The 18,529-nt window shown below is 45.1% G+C and overlaps 1 protein-coding gene across 3 annotated transcripts in view; it reads right to left on the bottom strand.

Moving 5' to 3' along the window:
* SGSM3 (small G protein signaling modulator 3) overlaps window positions 1-18,529 on the bottom strand; it is a 288,821-nt gene that overhangs the window by 106,600 nt on the left and 163,692 nt on the right. For all 3 annotated transcript variants that reach the window (XM_086963472.1, XM_086963474.1, XM_086963473.1), the window contains 3 exons: window positions 15,473-15,580; window positions 12,512-12,655; window positions 6,834-7,029 (listed from right to left, as the gene is read on the bottom strand). In XM_086963472.1, the coding sequence (XP_086819598.1) occupies window positions 6,834-7,029; window positions 12,512-12,655; window positions 15,473-15,580 (448 nt within the window). The remainder of the gene's footprint in view (window positions 1-6,833; window positions 7,030-12,511; window positions 12,656-15,472; window positions 15,581-18,529) is intronic.

The raw sequence follows: 18,529 nt of genomic DNA, 5'->3' as shown, positions 1-18,529 counted from the left end.
TTAAAGATATTGTTTTATATCTAAATAAAGATTATTATTATTTTTTATTATTAAGAATATGCAGGAAGCCATCATGCCTATGAGCTGCATGAACACTCGAGCTGGCAAGGAGTGTTGTGGGTGAAATCTTTGAATTAGAGACTGCATGTTGGCTATCCTGGCTGGATTTGAATATGCTTTTGCCACTGAGGTGTCTATTGTTGCTCCCAGACATTGTTGTATGTGGGAGGGCAGCAGATGTGATTTTGTGTAGTTTATGGAAAAACCCAGACTGTGCAGCATCTGAATTGTCTGGGATGTGTGGCTTGCACACTGTGCGTATGAGTTGGCTTTTATGAGCCAATCGTGCAGGTAGGGGAACACATGGATGTGTTGCCTTCTTAGGTGTGCTGCTACTACTGCTAGGCATTTTGTGAAAACCCTTGGTGCTGTAGTTACCCCGAAGGGGAGAACTTTGAATTGATAGTGTTGACCTTCTATCGTGAACCGGAGGTATTTTCTGTGAGCTGTATGTATAGGAATGTGAAAGTGTGCATCCTTGAGGTCTAATGTAGCAAGGAAGTCGCCTTGTTGGAGTGACGGGAGTACTTGTTGAAGAGTGATCATATGGAAATGCTCTGAGAATATGTATTGGTCCAGAGGTCTGAGGTCCAATATTGGTCTAAGGGACTCGTCCTTTTTGGGAATAAGGAAGTATGGGGAATATACTCCTGTCCCTTGGTGTTGAAAAGGGACTGGCTCTAACGCAACCCTTTTGTAGCATGGATGTTACCTCTTGTTGTAACAGCGTGACGTGTTCCTTGGATATAGGACCGTGTTTGGGTGGTATGTTGGGTGGAGTAGAAGTGAGTTCCAGGCAATAACCATACTGGATAATTTGTCTCACCCCAGTCTGTGGTAATTGCGTTCCAGACTGGTAGGAATTGTGTTAGTCTGCCTCCGACCGGTGTTGAGTGGTCTGGAGGGAGTGTGAACAAGTCACTGTTTGGTGGCGGTGGAGGCTCTGGTGTTGTTGCCACCACGTCCTCTGCCCTTGTTATTATTGCCTCTATAACCTCCTCTGTTGGAGCCTTTATTAAAAGGTGTTTTGGGTATTACTCTTGAAAGTAGAGGAAGTTTGTGATGTGTTGCCTCTACCTGAAACTCGAAAGGAGGAGCGACGAACGGAACTTCTGGATTGTTGGAACTGTGCGCCCATTGACTTAGCAGTATCAGTATCCTTTTTCATCTTTTCCAAGATGGTATCTACTGCAGGTCCAAACAGAAAGTCTTGGTTAACTGGTTGGTTGAGGATGGTTGACTGCACTTCATTTTTAAATCTGGAAATGGTTTTTTCGTCGACTCTGCTGCCTTCTTCGGGTCACCAGGAATTTTAGTGTGACCTGTTTTTGGGAGGTCGACACTCTTTCGGGTCGACAGCCTTTTTCGGGTCGACTATTCTCTTGGGATCTACGACCTTTTTTGTTTTGATGGTTTTCTTCAGCTCGACAACCTTTTTCGGTTCGGCTGCCTTTTTGGGAATAGGGTAGCTAGTTCCCGGGGTCTCAGAAGGCTTGGGTTTGGTCTTCGGAGCCGAGCCGGAAGGCGGGGTCTCTGGGTTTGTCAATCTCGGCTAAGGCCTTTAGGCGATGCTTCGACCGGAGACTTGTCTTGAGATGGAAGCGGGGTAGGGGGCGTGGTACTCACGGTTTGCCCCGGTGTGATCTGGTCATCGGAGTCCGACTGGTCTTCTACGGTGACAATTTCGAGGTCGGAGTCCGCTGCTTCTGGGAGGTCGTGTTTGTCATCGAAAATGTTCTCCACTTCGGTGCCTGCCGCTGCATCTCTTATCTAGCGGCCCGTCGGTTCCGGATAGTTTTCTTCGATCAAAACTGAGCACAAGCTGGACAATCTTCCTCGTTGTGCTCGGGAGAGAGGCACTTGTTGCATACGGTATGTTTATCAGTCTGTGGGAACTTGGAGTGACATAGTGGGCACCTTTTAAATGGGGTCCTTTCCATCCGCAGCAGGCCCACGTGGCGTCGAAAAAAAAGGCCCAACGGCCCGCGTCGACGACCGGATCGAGATGGAAAGTGTTATCGACTAAAGGTTTACCGAACGAGAACAATACCGTCGAGGTAGAAGGCCTTTTGGCCTTACAAAGTTGAAAAGTTTTGGTTCCGAAGTTGGAGTTAAGGAATGGCATCCGAAACCAATGGCGGAAAAAAAAAATCTGAAGATGAAGAAGATGCCCATGCGCACTGTAGGCCAGGGAAGGAGTCACCTATCTCGTGATACTTCGAAGACTCTTCCAGGACAACAAAGTGCAAACATCCGGATCCAACACTAGGCGGCGATCTATGCTGAGATATGAATTCAGTAGCCGACATGCCGGACCCAACACTAGGCGGCGATCTATGCTAAGATATGAATTCAGTAGCCCACATGCCTCGAACAGCAGTCTTTAATGTCAAGAGTCTGAGAGGACAGTTATGTAGCAGCTCGAAGGGAGCGCACATAAGGTAAGTCAGAACAAGGTTCAAGTCCCACTGGGGCATTACGAAAGGAATAGGAGGAAACGGATGAGCAATGCCCTTAAGGAAATATTTTACAATAGGAGACTTGAAAAGAGAAGGCTGATCAGGAAGGTGAAGAAAGGCCAAAATAGCCAAAAGATAGCCCTTGAGGGTGCCCACAGCAGAGCCCTGCTGGGCCAAGGAAAGCAGGTAGAGGAGAACCTCCAAACGGGGGGGCAGAAAGGGGAGCCACCGCCTTTGGTGCGCAACATGCCATAAATTTGTTCCATCTACAGGCACATACTGTTCTAGTGGAGGGACGGGTTACAGGCTTCAGGAGTAAGGTTGAAGACGGTCAACTGTCAGCGCTCAATCTCCACGCAAGGAGGTAGAGGAGGGACAGGTTTGGGTGGAGGACCATCCCCTGCTGCTGTGACAGAAGATCCTCCTGAAGGGGCAGTATGATCGGAGTATTGATGGCCATGTTCAAGAGCTCAGGATACCAGACTCTTTGTGCCCAGTCCGAAGTCACAAGAATTACTTGGGCCTGGTCACACTTGATCTTCTTCAGCACTCTGGGCAGAAGTGGTATAGGCGGAACGGTGTATGGAAGACAGAACTCCCCTCGCGACGAAAAGCGGTGCCTACAGAGTGATACCTTGGAAATTCCAACGTGCAGACCTGATGACATTGTGTGTTCTCTTCAGTGGCGAATAGATCTAGCCAAGGCTCTCCCCACAGCTGAAAGAGACCTTGCACCACCTCAGAGTGAAGACGCCACTCGTGATTCATCAAGCACCAGCGGCTGAGTATGTCCGCCCTGGCATTCAGGGAACCCGCCAGGTGTTGAACGACCAGAGACATGCCCTGATGTTCCAGCCACTTCCAGAGACAAAGGGTATCCTTACAGAGGGCCCACGACCCCACTCTGCCCTGTTTGTTGAACTACCACATGGCAGAAGTGTTGATTGCGAACACATGCTCTACTCTTACTTTGACAAAAGGAAGGAATGCCTAGCGCGGACTCCGCCGAAGACCAGAGGCCTCTGATCTCCGCCTCTCCCATGTGCCCGCTCAATCTCATGAATTAAGCATCTGTAACCACTGTGAAATCAGGTTGGGGAAGGGAGAAGGATCTGCTATTGCCTGGTTGGTGAGCCACCAGTGCAACTGATGTGCAGTCCCCGCCGAGATCTGGACAACATCGGACAGATTCTCCTGATGCTGCACCCACTGTAACTTCAGGTGCCACTACAGAGCCTGCATATGCCACCTGGCATGATCCACCAGCAGGATGCAGGAGGTCAAGCAGCCTGAGGGTCAGTCTCTGGGAGAAGAAAATTCGGTCGCCTAGGGCCGAGCTGTGTCGTCGGGCAATCATTCTATCCACAGGAGCCCCTGGGCTGAGCTTGGACCAGGGCCCAGAAGGATGTCTGTGAGGGCCTTAATGAACAGCAGCAGGGGCGCTGAAGAGGCTGCTGCTGGTTGAAGCACCTCAGTCAGGAGGTTAGTCCTGACTGCCACCATAGGTAGCACAAGGCCCAAGGCCTCAGCTGCCATATGCAACATCACAGAGTAGGAGGCTCCCTCCTCCGTAGCCACGGTAGGTGGAAAAAGCATACCAAGGTCTGTGGATGTATCCAGACCACTAGCCTCACCCAGTTCCTCTCTCCAGTCCGGCTCTTCCATCTGGTCTGCTAGAGGGTCAATAGACCCCTCCCAGTCCTCCTCACCCTCCTCTGGCTGCCTTTCAGGGCAATAAGGAATGCCAGGATAGAACAGAGGTACAAAAGTAAAGGTTGGCGCCGGTACCGGTGTCGGTCGACACCGGTCCGGCTTTGTGTCCATGTCAAAGAGGAGGCGGGCGTTGACGCCAGCTGGCGACACAACAGGCGCCTGAAGGGGCAGAGGTGTTTTCAATGGATTCAACACCGGAGAAGGTGTTGTAAGGTCGACCAGTGCCAATCTGGATCCAGGCCTGGATTCCTGGGGACCCTGCGGCACCGAAGCCAAAGGCATCGAAGACCTAGAACCCCCAGCAAAGTCTGCAGCACCGAAGGCACACCAGCGTATGCCGTACTGCCCAAAGATGGAGTGGAGGGCTTAGTAAAAGCTATGAAGTTGGGCAGGGGTCACCCCAGCTCCCAGGAAGGGAGGGAAGCTTGGAGCCGACCCATCAGGCTGCACGGGCGAAGCCGGACAATTACCTTCCGCATCCCGCATGGGCAGAAGGACAGGAAGAAGGCTAAGAGCGACTGTTCTTTTTCCCCTTCTTCTTGTGCTTAGACTTACCCAAAGTGGAGTAATGGTGGTGACTCCGCTACCAGTCCCGCAACCTCCCGCTTGACTCGTTCCTTGAACGGCGCGGAGCTGACTGCTGGGCCTCGAGAAGCTTTTGGGACTGTCCCTCAAACACTTCGCGTTCATGGCCCCGCAGTCGACTTCGGGTCACGCTCCAAGCACCAGAGGCATACCAGCTGTGGGTCCGTGACCGACATCAACTTGTGACAGGACTCACAAGGTTTGAAGCCGGTTCGTCGATGTGACATCCCTTGCACCAGGAGCCAAATGACTCGAAAAAAGAAGTCGACAAGAAGTCAAAAAACTCTAGTCAAAAAAGACTAAGGCTACTGCTCTTTCCGGATCTGCGCTGGGCAGCGCAGAAATAGTTAGAACTGACGTCAGCGTGCAGGGGTGGCGTCTAAGTAGATACCACAACCTCATTCCAGCGATGACAACGCCAATGAAGAACGCTGAGCCGACCGACTCCACCTACCACGAGCAGGGGCACTGCTGAAGAAAAATTCTCCGGATCCAGTCTGATGCCTGGGGGTAATTCTAAGGTAAGGAATCCATAAATAATAGTCTCTTTCAGATACATTTCTTGCATCGTACCTTAGAGTGGGAAGCAGTAATCCCAGTTGCAAAATTGCCAGAGGTAATATAAGTCCAGCGAGGAGTCATGAACTGAAAGGGGCGGAATGGCCTTACTTCCACCCCATGATTATTAGAGCACATAGCCTACAGGTAAATGCTGTTCTTAGCACAAGAGAAGGTGAATGGGTCACACAGTAACACAGGAACTCCCAGGCTGTGGCGAACTAGATCAGTGTCACCTCACTTCCCTCTGCCTCTCCACCACCTCAACCACAACTCTGTTAGTCATCTGTCTGCTTTCTGCCCACTCTGATTCACTGCATCAGTCCACCATACCTCACGCACTCCCTCCCCACTTTCCCCAGAGATACACCATCTCTGTCCATCTCCTCCCCCCTCCCCAAAACCCACTAGCCATTCCAGCAAACACAACCCTCACTCTCCTTTAGGGACTTTATTAGCTGCTCTCTGCCTCCTGCCACCAAGTTTCATGTTGCCCTGTCCCTTCCCTATAGGCCCATAAGTGTGCTGCCCTTCCTTACCGCTGTGCTTCCAGCGACTCATGCGCTACTAGCAGACTCCCGGACCCTCGGCCGGCGCGCCTGACTACATTGATTGTGCTCGCGTTCCTTTCAACTAATCTGGTCCCTGGCCGCCGAATCAACTAACCCCCGCAATCGTTCTACGACGCTCTCTGGGACCCTATACAACTTTCAGGCCATGTGCTGTTGATTCCTTTAATGTTGCCACGGTCTCTGTAAGACGCTGACCGGGACACACCATTCAGGTCCCTGACCGTAGATATCCAATTTTTCATCGAGTGCCCTGTGACGCCCCGAATTGCTGGACAAGTGATTCAGTCCCTGGGCGGCTACACGCAACTTGGCGGAGCTCTCCGATCTCGAGTGAGACCCTCTCGCCTTCAGCAGCTGTAACGAGACAACCCAGTCCTGAAGATGGTCCGCATTGGTTGAGGACCGAAACGTCGTTGACCTCCCAGCGCAAACTATAGGCGCAATCTGTTGTGAGTCCAATTGAAATTACAAATTGTATTATAGAAAGCCACTGATTTTATGTCACTATCAGAGCTATTCACTGTAAATATTTCACTTTGCGCCGTTCGTCGCTGCTCACGCCTTCACTTGAGTTGCCACACCTCACTTGTATATACTGTGCACCAAGTTTTTTTCGGGTTGTCACCCCAAGTATTTGGTTATGTGCTGTATATAATTAAGTGTAATATTTGCTTGAATATCAAAACTACTTGAAAAAAAATTATTTTTTCTAAAACTAGTTGAATGGGTGTCTCCTTTCTCTGATTCATGTAATGCCTGTTGCATACAATACAAATTGTCCTTATACTTATACCTTTTGGGATATTGTTTTATCTTTATACCTAGCACCCTAATCCCGATTGGTTTATGGGTCACACTCCTGTTTTTCTTACAAAACTTCACTCACCAATGTCATGCTCCTGTAGCAGCTTGTCCAGACGTGGCAGATACTGAACAATGAGTTGGCGCAGAACCCGCTGGTCGGTCTGTACTCCCATCAGAGTGGTGCTGAAGTAAGAGGCAGGCACAAGGTCCTCGATGATGGCAGACATCATCCAGAAGGCATCTTCCTCCTCCAGGAAGAGCAGGAGGCAGGCGGCTACCTAGGAGGGCAAGAGATAGGTTGGTAAAACCTGAGGGCAGAGTCACACCTGGGAGGGCTTCATCACATTAAGGGAAAGGCAGGGGGAAAGGTACATTGTTATGCGCAGGCTGGGAGTTCCTCTTACTTGAAGTGTATAAAGCAAGTTAAGACAGAAAAAGCAGTGCTTCTTGACTGTACCCCTACGACTGACCTCCAAGGGGCATGGACAGAGGCGGAGAGCACATCCATGCAATGAATGGGCAGGTACTGATTAATTCCTAATCCAGACTCAGGTTTTCATTTTTGTCTGGTTGCATTCGGTGCCATAGACCAAACTTGATGAATGGAGAGTGCATTTCATTGGCGTCTAGGTCACAGTTATGGAAACAGTGGGGGTGCAAATTGAGGTATGAGTGCACCTACTTATGTACCCAGGACAAGATCCTGTCTAGTACTGAAAGAAACCCACAGGTGGATGGCTATTCAGCAAAGGAAAATCATGAGGTGGGGAGTGGAGTTTGTGGTTGGGACAGGATGCAAGGGTAAGTGAACTCAATTACAACTTTGTGCAAAATAAACCGTATGTTTTCACAACAGTTCCGAACGTCAGGATGGGAATGTTGTAACACTTTTCCTAAACACTTCTACACGCTACTGCACATCATTATTGGCCATTATTTTGTTTAACCGGACAATTTCAAAAGGTTTGTAAAGTGATGCCTCTCCTAGCTGGCACCATTTTGACTCTCTTTCAAAGCAGAAACAGGATATTGTGACCCCCAACTGAAAACAGAAGAAATACAGTCACATGAGACTCTGCAGAAGATGGCATTCTGGACAACTAGCATTACAAGTAAGAAACATTTGTTATACCATCATCAAGTGCATGTTTATTAAACAGTTCTGAGCAGACATCATTTAATTAAGGAAAGAGTGCATAATGGCCCTTCGCCTCATCAGGATTTTAGGATTTGGGAAAGAGACAGGTCAGCTTGAACAATTGCCACTCAAAATACTACTTTTTTGGTAAAGTTGCTATTTTCAAATTATGCTTTGCAGATTACAAAATGTTTTCAGTGTAGAGTCTGGAATGTTTTGGGAGAAGACATTGGCTTCTTTTGAATGAATGAATGAATGAATGCTGGATTTCTAGAGTGTGCGGCTACTCCGAGAAATGTCCCAGCGCTGAGTGGGATGTAAAAGAGCACAGAATGTCGAAGTAGAGGGTGTAAAGCAAAGTCTTGCTTTTTTTCTGAAAGACTGCTTGCTTGCGATTTGACAGCGTTTGGCAGGCAAGCTGTTCCAGGCTAGGGGGCTCAGAAGGGAGAAGGGTCTACCTCCAGATTTTTCTGCCTTACCCCTGGAATCTAAACAGACGGCCAAGGGAAGAGAGAGGACTTCTGAGGGGAGTATAACATTAGATCCTGGAAGATACGTATTGAGGTCCAGAGTGGTTCAGAGCTCCATGCAGGAGGTCTAGAGTCTTGAACAGGATCTTCTTTTGAACAGGGAGTCAGTGTAGTTCCTTCAAACGAGAAGAAATCAATGCTTGTCTTTGTAACTAGAGGACTAGGTATGCTGCTACATTTTGGAAAGTTTGTAATTTCTTTAACAGATATTGTGGAAGACTGGAATAAAGGGCATTGGCATAGTCCAGTCTGGATACAATAAAAGCCAGGATGACCATAATCCTCAGGCAAGGAGAGGAGCTGCAGGAATAATTTTGCCGTATGCATCAGACCAAAGCAACTGCCTACAACTGTGTCAATTTAATTTTGCAGAATAAACCGTTTGTCAAATTTGACTCCCATGTATTTTACTGCTTCAGGTTGGGCTTTGGGCAGGGATGCTTGGTCCGGCCAGTGAGCTTGCAGGTAGAGAGTAAAGTTATGCCTGAAGCAAAGTATCTCTGTCTGATCAGTGTTGCGTTTACGCTGATTGTTATACATCCACTGGAATAAAGCTGATAAGCAGGGTTTATTTGTGTTTTGTGCAAAAGGCTCACCTTTCTTAAAGGAAAACAAAAGCGGTGTGTCATCGGCGCAAGAGATTATCTTCTTGGATCCAACAGACTCAGCCAGTGCCGCTAACGGGGTCATGTAGATGTTAAACACTACTTTTACCTGACAAAAAAGGTGGCATACAGACTTCTTGGTATCCTTCTTCAAGAAATGCTTTCAGCCATTTCAATGCTGTGCCTCTCATGCCAATGTTGTCTAGACGGGCAAGTAGTCTGGAGTGCGGGACCATGTTGAAAGCAGCAGACAGGTCCAGCATTACCAGTACTGTTTTTCCACCTGCATCTAGACTGTAACAGATTGTCATTTAACAGACTATACTCCTGGAGCTGCCTTGAGGTTAAACTACGTTTCCTTTGACCGTCAATCTGTCAGCTGCAAAGAGCTGTGGTTCTAGTTTGAATACTTTGGTACTGTCTTAATAGTAAACCATTTTCAATGGAAGAAAACCACAATCATCTAGTAGAATGGAGCAGGTATCCTGATGAAAGCGGGTGAGCAGAATTGGTTGAAAATCCAACTATGAAATATCTGCATTGCAGGAGCCTTGGACAGCAGAGCTGTGGTAAGTCAATGGTTGTTTAGATTTCCCCAAGTTGGCTGGCCCTCAAAAGAGGATAAAACATTCTAGGCAGATGCAACCATTATGTAGGATAATGTGTGCAGGAAAGCAATCAAACATGATACAATTTACAATTACATCCATGCCTGATTTCATGTTCCAGGATGCGTTAAAGGAGAAGGATTGTTGTACATTAAGCATAATCCAAAGAATTTAGAAGTCCTTGATTAGGGAGAAAAAAAATGACCCTGGATTTAAGAAGGCAACAGCTTGAATTGGTTGCCACAGAAATATACAAACTCATATTCTGGCCCTAAATTGCCAAAGACTTGGAGAACAACAGAAAAGATGGAGAGCAAGAGTTTGTAAATAATTTGGGTCAATCACATGAGTACCATCTTTGATGAACATGACCATGCACAGTGCCAGCTGGAGATAAATCTAACCTCCTTCATAACATTGCAGTGCCTGTCAAGAAGATGACTGTTTTCACTACTCAAATGACAGGATGTCCTATAAAATCTCAAGACAGGGAGGGTCTCATTACCAATGACCGAGTATTGTTCCAAGAAAGGTTTTAAAATCTAGCCAACTGTTGTTCCTGGTTCTTGTCATTGTTTGTCAGATAATTTCAGCCTCGCCTATTTTCCTGGATTAAATCTTCACAACACTGTGCTCCCATTATACAAAAAGGGCCCACAAACAAAAACAAATTCTACCAGCCAATCCGTCAGATAGATATTGACTAAAAGGTTTCCACAAAGCTAATATTGGCTTCAATGAATGATTGTGTGGAAGAGAAAGTGTTCCTTAATCCCACACAAAGTGGTTCGCCTGTGCCGGTCTACAATAGATTAAGTATGTGTCCTCCATATATAATTCATGAATATAGATGGCTAAACAGATGCCACTTATTGTAACTTGTCTGGATTTACGCCGAATTTCAATCTGGTTTCCAAAGTTTGGACATCTGAAGAATACTCTTCTAAATCATGAGAAGCCTTGACACATGGAGTACCTCACAGGCGAGGACCACACAGGAACAAAAGCAGACAAAAAAAACATGCCTCCAAAAGAGTACATCAGTGGTGCCTGTTTGCATCACTGTTTTTTCTACTTTTTATGTCAGCTGTATGGCATCATCCCAAATGCTTCAAACGATGGTCCAAGGATTGATGGATTAGCAATCCTGTTCTGGTTATCTGCAGATGATCCCATTGTGATGGAAAGGAATTTACTCGCTCTCCAGTTCCCAGTGGAGCAATCAGTTGGGTAATCAAAACCACCACATAAAAGTGACTGTATTCAAGTAACACTCAAAAGGCTGAGACTCGGCTTGAGTGATCAAGATGAAGACAGCCTTGCGGTGGTTAAAGGTAACCTATACCTTGGAAACTAAATGAATAAAACACTATCCTAGAAACCCCACATATGGAACACAAAATATAAAGCTCAAGCTAGGTTTGAGTAAATTGAGCTCTTTGTCAGGAAAAGTGGCAATACATGTTTGGAACACACTGACAAGCCTCAGGTCAAAGCGGGAGCTTCATGCCAGAAATATGGTGGTTGACACCGGCAAACACAAGGAGATGATTGACGGAGCGCCAAAACTTTTCAGGCACTCACCCCCATTCACAGATCTGGGTTGAATCCATCATCGTTCTTTAGCTCACTTGCCCACCCCAGTTCAGAATAGCTATATGCATATCAGTCTTGACCCTGTGCCTCATGGGAGCAGTCCAGCCCGAACTGCCAAGCCATATCTTCCCTGGACCGGAAAGCAGCATCCTGGGACCGGTTTCAGGCTAACAGCCCTCATCAGCCAGGCTAGCTTGAATCCAGTGGCAAAGTGAGCAAGGGGCCCACGTCTGGGCATACCCAACACCCATATGTTCCCTTTTACTGTCTAAGGACTCGATCAGTTTTTGACACAACACTCATTCCCCTGAGTTTTTAACTTCTGAGGTGGAGCCTTCTGTTCATCCCACTTTTCCCTAAAACATTATGCTTCCAATGGGCAGGTACAGCATCTCTCATTGGCTGACATCTAGTGGAGATCACCCTGAAGACCCGAGTCACAGGACTGAAAAACAGACCTCAGCCGCAGCTCACGACTGAGCAATCTTTTACCCATAACTGTTTTAACTCCAAAGGATAGTGTCCTGATCCTTCGAATACCTATAACTCTAGAATGCACTATTTTAGTCACCTTCTTGGTGTGAATCCTGCATGAAATATGAATTCCTCCTTGAGGGCGCAAATTCAACTTAATCTTTGTAGTGACTGAATCTTGTTTTCATTGGATAGTGGATAGGAAATTCATCAGGGCTTCAAATATTAAATAGTGTGTTCCCACTTTTTCATGAGAGCCGATGTAACGTCACCAAGATAGTCACCCCAGAGTAAGTCAAGTATCAATACTTGACTACAGGCAATCCGACCAAGGGTGGGATTTCCTAGTACTCGGATCTCGAGCTGGGACATGAATTGGTTATATACCCTTATTCTGGGGTGGCGATCCTTGTAACGTTACATCGGCTCTCATGAAAAAGTAGGAACAAATTATATAATATTTGAAGCCCTGATGAAGTTCCTACTGTGACCGGAATGAAACGTGTTGGCTGATGGCTGTTTTTAAATTGTGTGCAATAACTTTCATTAATAAAAGGAGATGATGAACTGACGGTGGCAATGTCAAATTCATTTCTGGTGCACCTTCCTTTTTGGCATATATCAATTTCTCTGGTTTCCAGTGGCACTAAACGGCGGCAAGTGCCTGAAGAGGATGCACAGGACAATAAATTAAATGTGACCGGGATTGAGGTGCAGAACCTATGGTCAGCCGCTGATAGCTTTGTGTGTAAACATAAGCAGCGATGCCTAGGAGATGATAGAGGAAATTTGGAGTAGGGAGTTCTCACCATGCCGGTGCCCTGGCAGTAGCCAATCTCGGGATACAGCCACGCCAAGCCCCTTAGGATCCGGCGCAGACGAGGCACCCCAATGCTGTTCAGGTTGGAGAAGCAGGCGTTGCTTGGCATGGTCCGAAGCAGGTCCTTCTCAATCTGAGGAGAAAAAAGAGTGTGCTGTTAGCTCTGGTAAAGGGTACCACACATTTACACAATCTCTACAAAATGTGTTTTGTGCCTAAAAGAGTCTAGTTCAATAACCACAGCATCAGCCTCCTAGACGTCTATGGTATCTCACTCATTTCTGTACCCCACCACTACCTCTTCAATCCCTGACTGTATACACTTCAAATGCTTTGCATTCATCTGTTCATTACTTTAATATTTCTTCCCAACGCTTGGAAGAACTGAAAACGGTTTCAACATCCACTATTGTTTCTAAAACTACCCATGATCTGACAAACAACTACAATAAAATATTCCCCAAATCATCCTAAACATAATCCCTCTCTTTGAGAACCATCAAAGAATAGATCCATCTGCTTAGTATTCGAAAGAGGAAAATGCCTGACAGAGAATTTGCAAAAGGTTGGGAGAAACTACAAATACTATACTCACTGTGAGCCCTGAATATAAAAAATAAAAATCAAAGAACTTCATAATCCACAAAAAAATAAATTGAAACCTCACACCAGTGCTACAGAAAACCACTTCGAAGCAATATTTCAAACAATCCCAGATGGTTTGAACAAAAATCAATCATCACACACACAGCGACAATGCTTCAAACACCATCAACATATTCTTTCTAAAAAAAAACCCAACAAAACTATCTAAAAAGAAATACAAAACAACATGTCAAGAGCCTCACAATATACCACAAAGGAACACCCCAAATGATTATGTTTTTAAATACCAGATCCACAATCCTTTCTCTGAACCACTGCCTCAATAAATTCCTCCACTAATCAAATTACCCCAAATCATTGAATATATTAATTAAACCAAGTCCGACTCATCTCTGATACTCCTAAAAACTATGAACTGCTACTTATAGGAAAAATAATTTTCTTCATCTCCAAATTCAGGTCTGATTTATTTATTTATAAAGTTTTATATAGCGTGAACTTGACCCAAGAGGGTATCAGAGCGCTTTACATTTAGGATCATTGCGTTAAAAGTTACATCAGTTACAAGAGCATAGTAAGGCACCGCACACAGAAACAATGCTGCCAGAATAGTGTTGGGTGACAGTGGTCATTTGGAATGTTTTTTCTTTTTACTATATTTTGTAGATTGTTCTTTCCCTTTTATTATTTTTGATTCCCAGAATACTGAAATTGATGGCCAATACAAAAACAAAACCAATATGAAATAACAACCATCAGGTAATATTTTAATAATCCTCGATTCGGTTCTTCAAAATGAAAGGGCGTCTCAATAACAGGAATACATTTCTATTCACTCTTCTGAAAAAGGCTAACTTAGACTCTTTAGAACACAACCGAATTCCTGCTCAGTCTCCTACCTTAATTTTCTAGAAAATAAATATTGTAAAACATAAGTGATTTCAACTCCGAACACATCCTAACCCATGCATTTGATCACAAGGTCCTGAATACATCTCAATCCAGATTCTGCTTCAGACAGAGCAAATAATTGGTAAACCTCTAGGTGCCAGATTACATTTTGCATTCCTGGACAAAGACAATGCCTGACTGCCTATAAGCCCCTCAGTGATATCCAAAATGAATTAAAATACAGTACAAAGTACCATTCTGCTCGGATGGGACAGTTCTGAAATAGTTGCCTTTGTCCTTTTATCTACATGACAATTCGTGAAGCTGGACTTAGAGTGATTCACTCTGCTCCTTAAAATGTGAGTTCCAGCCGATCACCCTTTAAACTCAATCTCTTAAATAAGCAATTTGATCTGATGCCATTAGGCGGTAGTGCAGCTATATCCACCAATACACAGGTGACATCCAACTCTACTGAAAAGGGTCAAATGCATGAGACAGGACATCCCTACAGTACTTCTTACAGAGGCTGTTCTGAGCCTCAGCCCGGCAAAAGTGGGAACCCTTACCCTCTACACAAAAGATACCCATCCTCCCGTCCACAAATAGAAGAAAGTCTGGGTCATCTAGGAATCTGACTCTCATAGGTGTCCTAAGTCATATCACTGGGCTTCACCATTGATCGGAATTGGACTATGGTAACACAGATTGCAAAATTTGCAAAAGCACCTTCTTCCGGCATCATCTCCTCAGATACCTAAACCTGTATTTCCACCTATAACGTCAAAGCTGTGCTCCAAGTTTTGGTGCTGTCACACAAATATCCTATCAAGCCCACTCAACTCCTCATGTGTCATCCTAAAAGGTATACTCCAGGCAGCAGCCAGCCTTGCCATAGTAGCAAAGAAGTCCGATTGCATCGGTCCACTGTGAAAGAGATTTGCAGGCTTCCCACTGGAGCCAGAATTAACTTCAAACTCTGATGATGTTCTTACAAAGTTATCCAGCCAGGTGTTATCGGCTACTTGAAAAACAAACAACACATTAGTGGAGACCACATAGAGGCCACATGCAAGTCTTGTCTATCTCAAGGAAATGAACAAATAAAAATAACAAACACAAGGCCAGCAGGCTTCTCTAACTAAGCACCTGGGTCAACCTATTTGAAGCATTGAGTCAGGCCCCAGACTTGTTTTACTTCCAAAAAACTCCTGAAAGAACACTTTTTCAAGAATGTTCCTGCCTGTTCAATATCCCACCCCCCTGTTCATCCATAATTGTTGCAACTAAGTTTTCTCACTAATGTAAATGTCACGCTAGCACTGAAGTACTTAGCTACCACTGTGGCTTCGTCTTTGCTATATAAATATTGCAAAGAAACAAAGGAATCACTGGCCTCGTCTCCTTTGCTGGAGTCTCGCTGTTCCACACATGCGCTCTCTTCTCCGCTCACCTGCTTGGCAGAGACCGTCTCGTCGTTGGAGCTGTTTTTGACGATGTCTCGGTAGGACATTTCGGAGTTGCGCTTTTTCTGCAGGGCTCCTGAGAGGCGCATCCATAGCTGGGGACAAAAGGGACAGTAATAGTTGAGGAGGTGTGGCTGAGGGACAACAAGGGTTAAAGATGTGGAGGAACACACGACTGCAAGGGAGAGCAAAGGTGAACACGGTAGAAGCACAGGTTAATGAGGCGGGGCTGAGGGGCAGTACTGGATAAACAGGTAGTGGAAGGGCAGGAAGAGTTAGTTACATTTAGTAGAAGGGCAGTAAGGCTAAAGGGGTGGAGGAGAGGAACCGCAAAGACAGCAATGCGCTCAGAATAACATTGCGTGTCTGCAGTGAGTAGTTCCATTTGCTGTATTCCTTCAATCCATCTTCAAAAAGTTGAAATGCGAGTGGATTCCCACATGTAAGGAGGAACAGAATGATATCCATCCAAAGACTTTAGGGAACACGGGATTACAGTTTAGGTTAAGGCGTCAAGGTGTGTAATGGCCAAGGAGAAATCTACTTAATTTCCAAGCTTCTCTTACCTATATATGGCTAGAAGGAGCATATCTGTTCCTGTAGGAATCTTAGGAGGATGGATACACTGTCCTGGTCAAACCAGCAGAGAACCGCATCAGAAGATGATGCAGGCCTGAGGCCATCACAATTCCTCAACAGAAGCTGGGAGGGATGCTGTAGTGTACTTCCACCAGCCTTCCACACACTCAGACAGGGATAGTGGAACAATAAGGGCTTAATTCTCACCGGTGAATGGTAAAGTGAAGGAGAGTACCGCTTCCGGTTCCATCTTATGTTCTTAGCAGCAGCAAGGGGTGCCTTAAAGCAAGGGGTTCTCTGGCAGTGCAGGCCAACAGGTTGTAGTGGAACCTTACAATTACTTGTGGACATAAGAGGCGGCCAAAAGTATAGTTTGATGACAAATGAGGGAGTGGAAAGGACATATGTGGTGTACTACCAGGTACCCGAGATGCACATGGGTTTGTTCGGCACTGGATAAATTCACAAGGTACTGTCTGACTTACTTTCTTATACAGATAAGACCTGTGAGCATCTGATTCTTAGTTGTATTTAATAAACTTGGCAGTTACCAAGTTTTGGGTAGAGCAAAACTAATCCTAAGCTTAAAGACAAAATGGCAAAAGACTGTCACTTTGCTAACTCAACGTGGATGGCACTATGGTAATAATATGCTTTAAAACTCTGCTAGAAAAATAGACAATTGAGGTGAGCAGTTTTAGAATGTTGGTGGTGTTGTAGAATGTTGTACTCCACCTAATACCTGGGAACTAACCAGAGTTCCCTACTTCCTTTTTGCATAATTTATACAGCACCCTAAACCTTAAAGGAAATTGCTTTCACTTGCACTAGGTGCTACCTTGTGTCTGGATAAAGCTATGCCTCTCTGAAGAACTCTAATAAGAATGAAACATGAGTCAGAGACTGCTTTTATTCATTCCAGGTTGGTTTTGGATGGAAGTATTTTAGCAGTCCAATGCTATAATAATGTGCCTGGATTAGTACAAGGCGTTTGTCGTTTTTCAGCTCTGCGCGGATGGCAAAAGCTAATTCTATGCTTAAAACCTTTGCTGCAAAAATGGCAGAAGAAAGTCACTTTTCTAGCTTTGAGTGGATGGCACTATGCTAAGCCTATGCTTAAAACGTCTACTACAAAAAAACAGACATTTGAGTTGAGACGTTTTAGAGTGTTGCGGGTGCTGCAGACTGCTCCATATAAAGGGGCTGCTCTCCACCTAAAACTTGGGAACTAGACAGAGTTCCCCAATTCATTTTTGGCATAATTTATGCAGCACCCAAGCTTGAAAGGGTTTGCTTTTGGGGGCCGGGGGAGGCAGAGAGAGATACAGAGAGACTGAGTGTGCGCGCATGTGTGTCCCTCCTTCAGTGTCTGAGATACTGGTTTGGCAAAAAAATGTCTTCAGGATTTGGCATCCAAGATTGTTAGTATTGGATCTATTTCTGTGGTGAACTTTTTGCTTGCTCCTATGAAGGCTGACTTTACTAAGCATACATTGATAAAAGAACACAGGCAGTTTTTGAAGCACTGTTTTGGTGATACTGTCTAATGGTTTAAGCAGAATAGAATATTCAGGCTTGTTGATATAATAATCTATTGATGTTGATCAGAATTTACTGGTGCTTTCTGACTGCATTTCTTATTACGGTTGAACTTACCTACCAATATTATAGATGGGATAAAGGACCTCCTGCCATACATTATAAGGATATTGCAAGTCACTTAGATTAACGAGGCTGAACATGGAGTTCCTTTAGAAAGTCATGGAAATCGAAGGGGAATTGCAGCAGCTTTTACCCCCTTTGGTGCACGTGACGGTGGGCGTGTGCGGAGGAAGGCCAGAGGCCATCCGAACCCCGTCCACTGATTAAATCACCCGCACTGCGGCGGAATTCACGCTGCAGTCAATGGGTTAAATGTATGGCAGGGGTTAACGTATTCCTTATATACTTGGTCACACAGTTATAGTTCATATAAACAGATTACATTCTAGGTATGTTGCCCTTACATATGAAAGAGATAGTATGGTTGCAGACATAAAGAATATAAGCATTGAGTAATTTGTTTAAAAAGATATTAGTAACAGTAATGTAAATCAAATTAATAAATGATGTAGCTCAGAATGTGTAAAAACATGTAAAGAGATTCTATCTTTTACCTAATGGCTAATGCAGAAAAACATGTTGCCATATACATCTCCTTTCTGTTGATAATTTTAGTAAAACAGATAAAAAGAAAAAAAAAATCCCCATTCTTGTTTAAACTGCAATTAGATGCTGTGGCCTGCCTTTCACCTTTACTGCTGGCTCTTGCAGCAGGCATTATGACAACACTTCACATTGTAACAAGGAAATAAGAGACATGTTTTTATCAAGGGATTGCAGGCTCCTACAGGTTATATTTCTATAAAATCCCAAAGTCTTAGTTTGACTCACTCTTTTGGTGAAAATGTGTTAGCCAGATGCAG

Source organism: Lissotriton vulgaris, chromosome 1_1, assembly GCF_964263255.1.
Source record: "Lissotriton vulgaris chromosome 1_1, aLisVul1.2, whole genome shotgun sequence".
Lineage (NCBI taxonomy): Eukaryota > Metazoa > Chordata > Amphibia > Caudata > Salamandridae > Lissotriton > Lissotriton vulgaris.
This window is presented reverse-complemented; position numbering and strand designations above follow the sequence as displayed.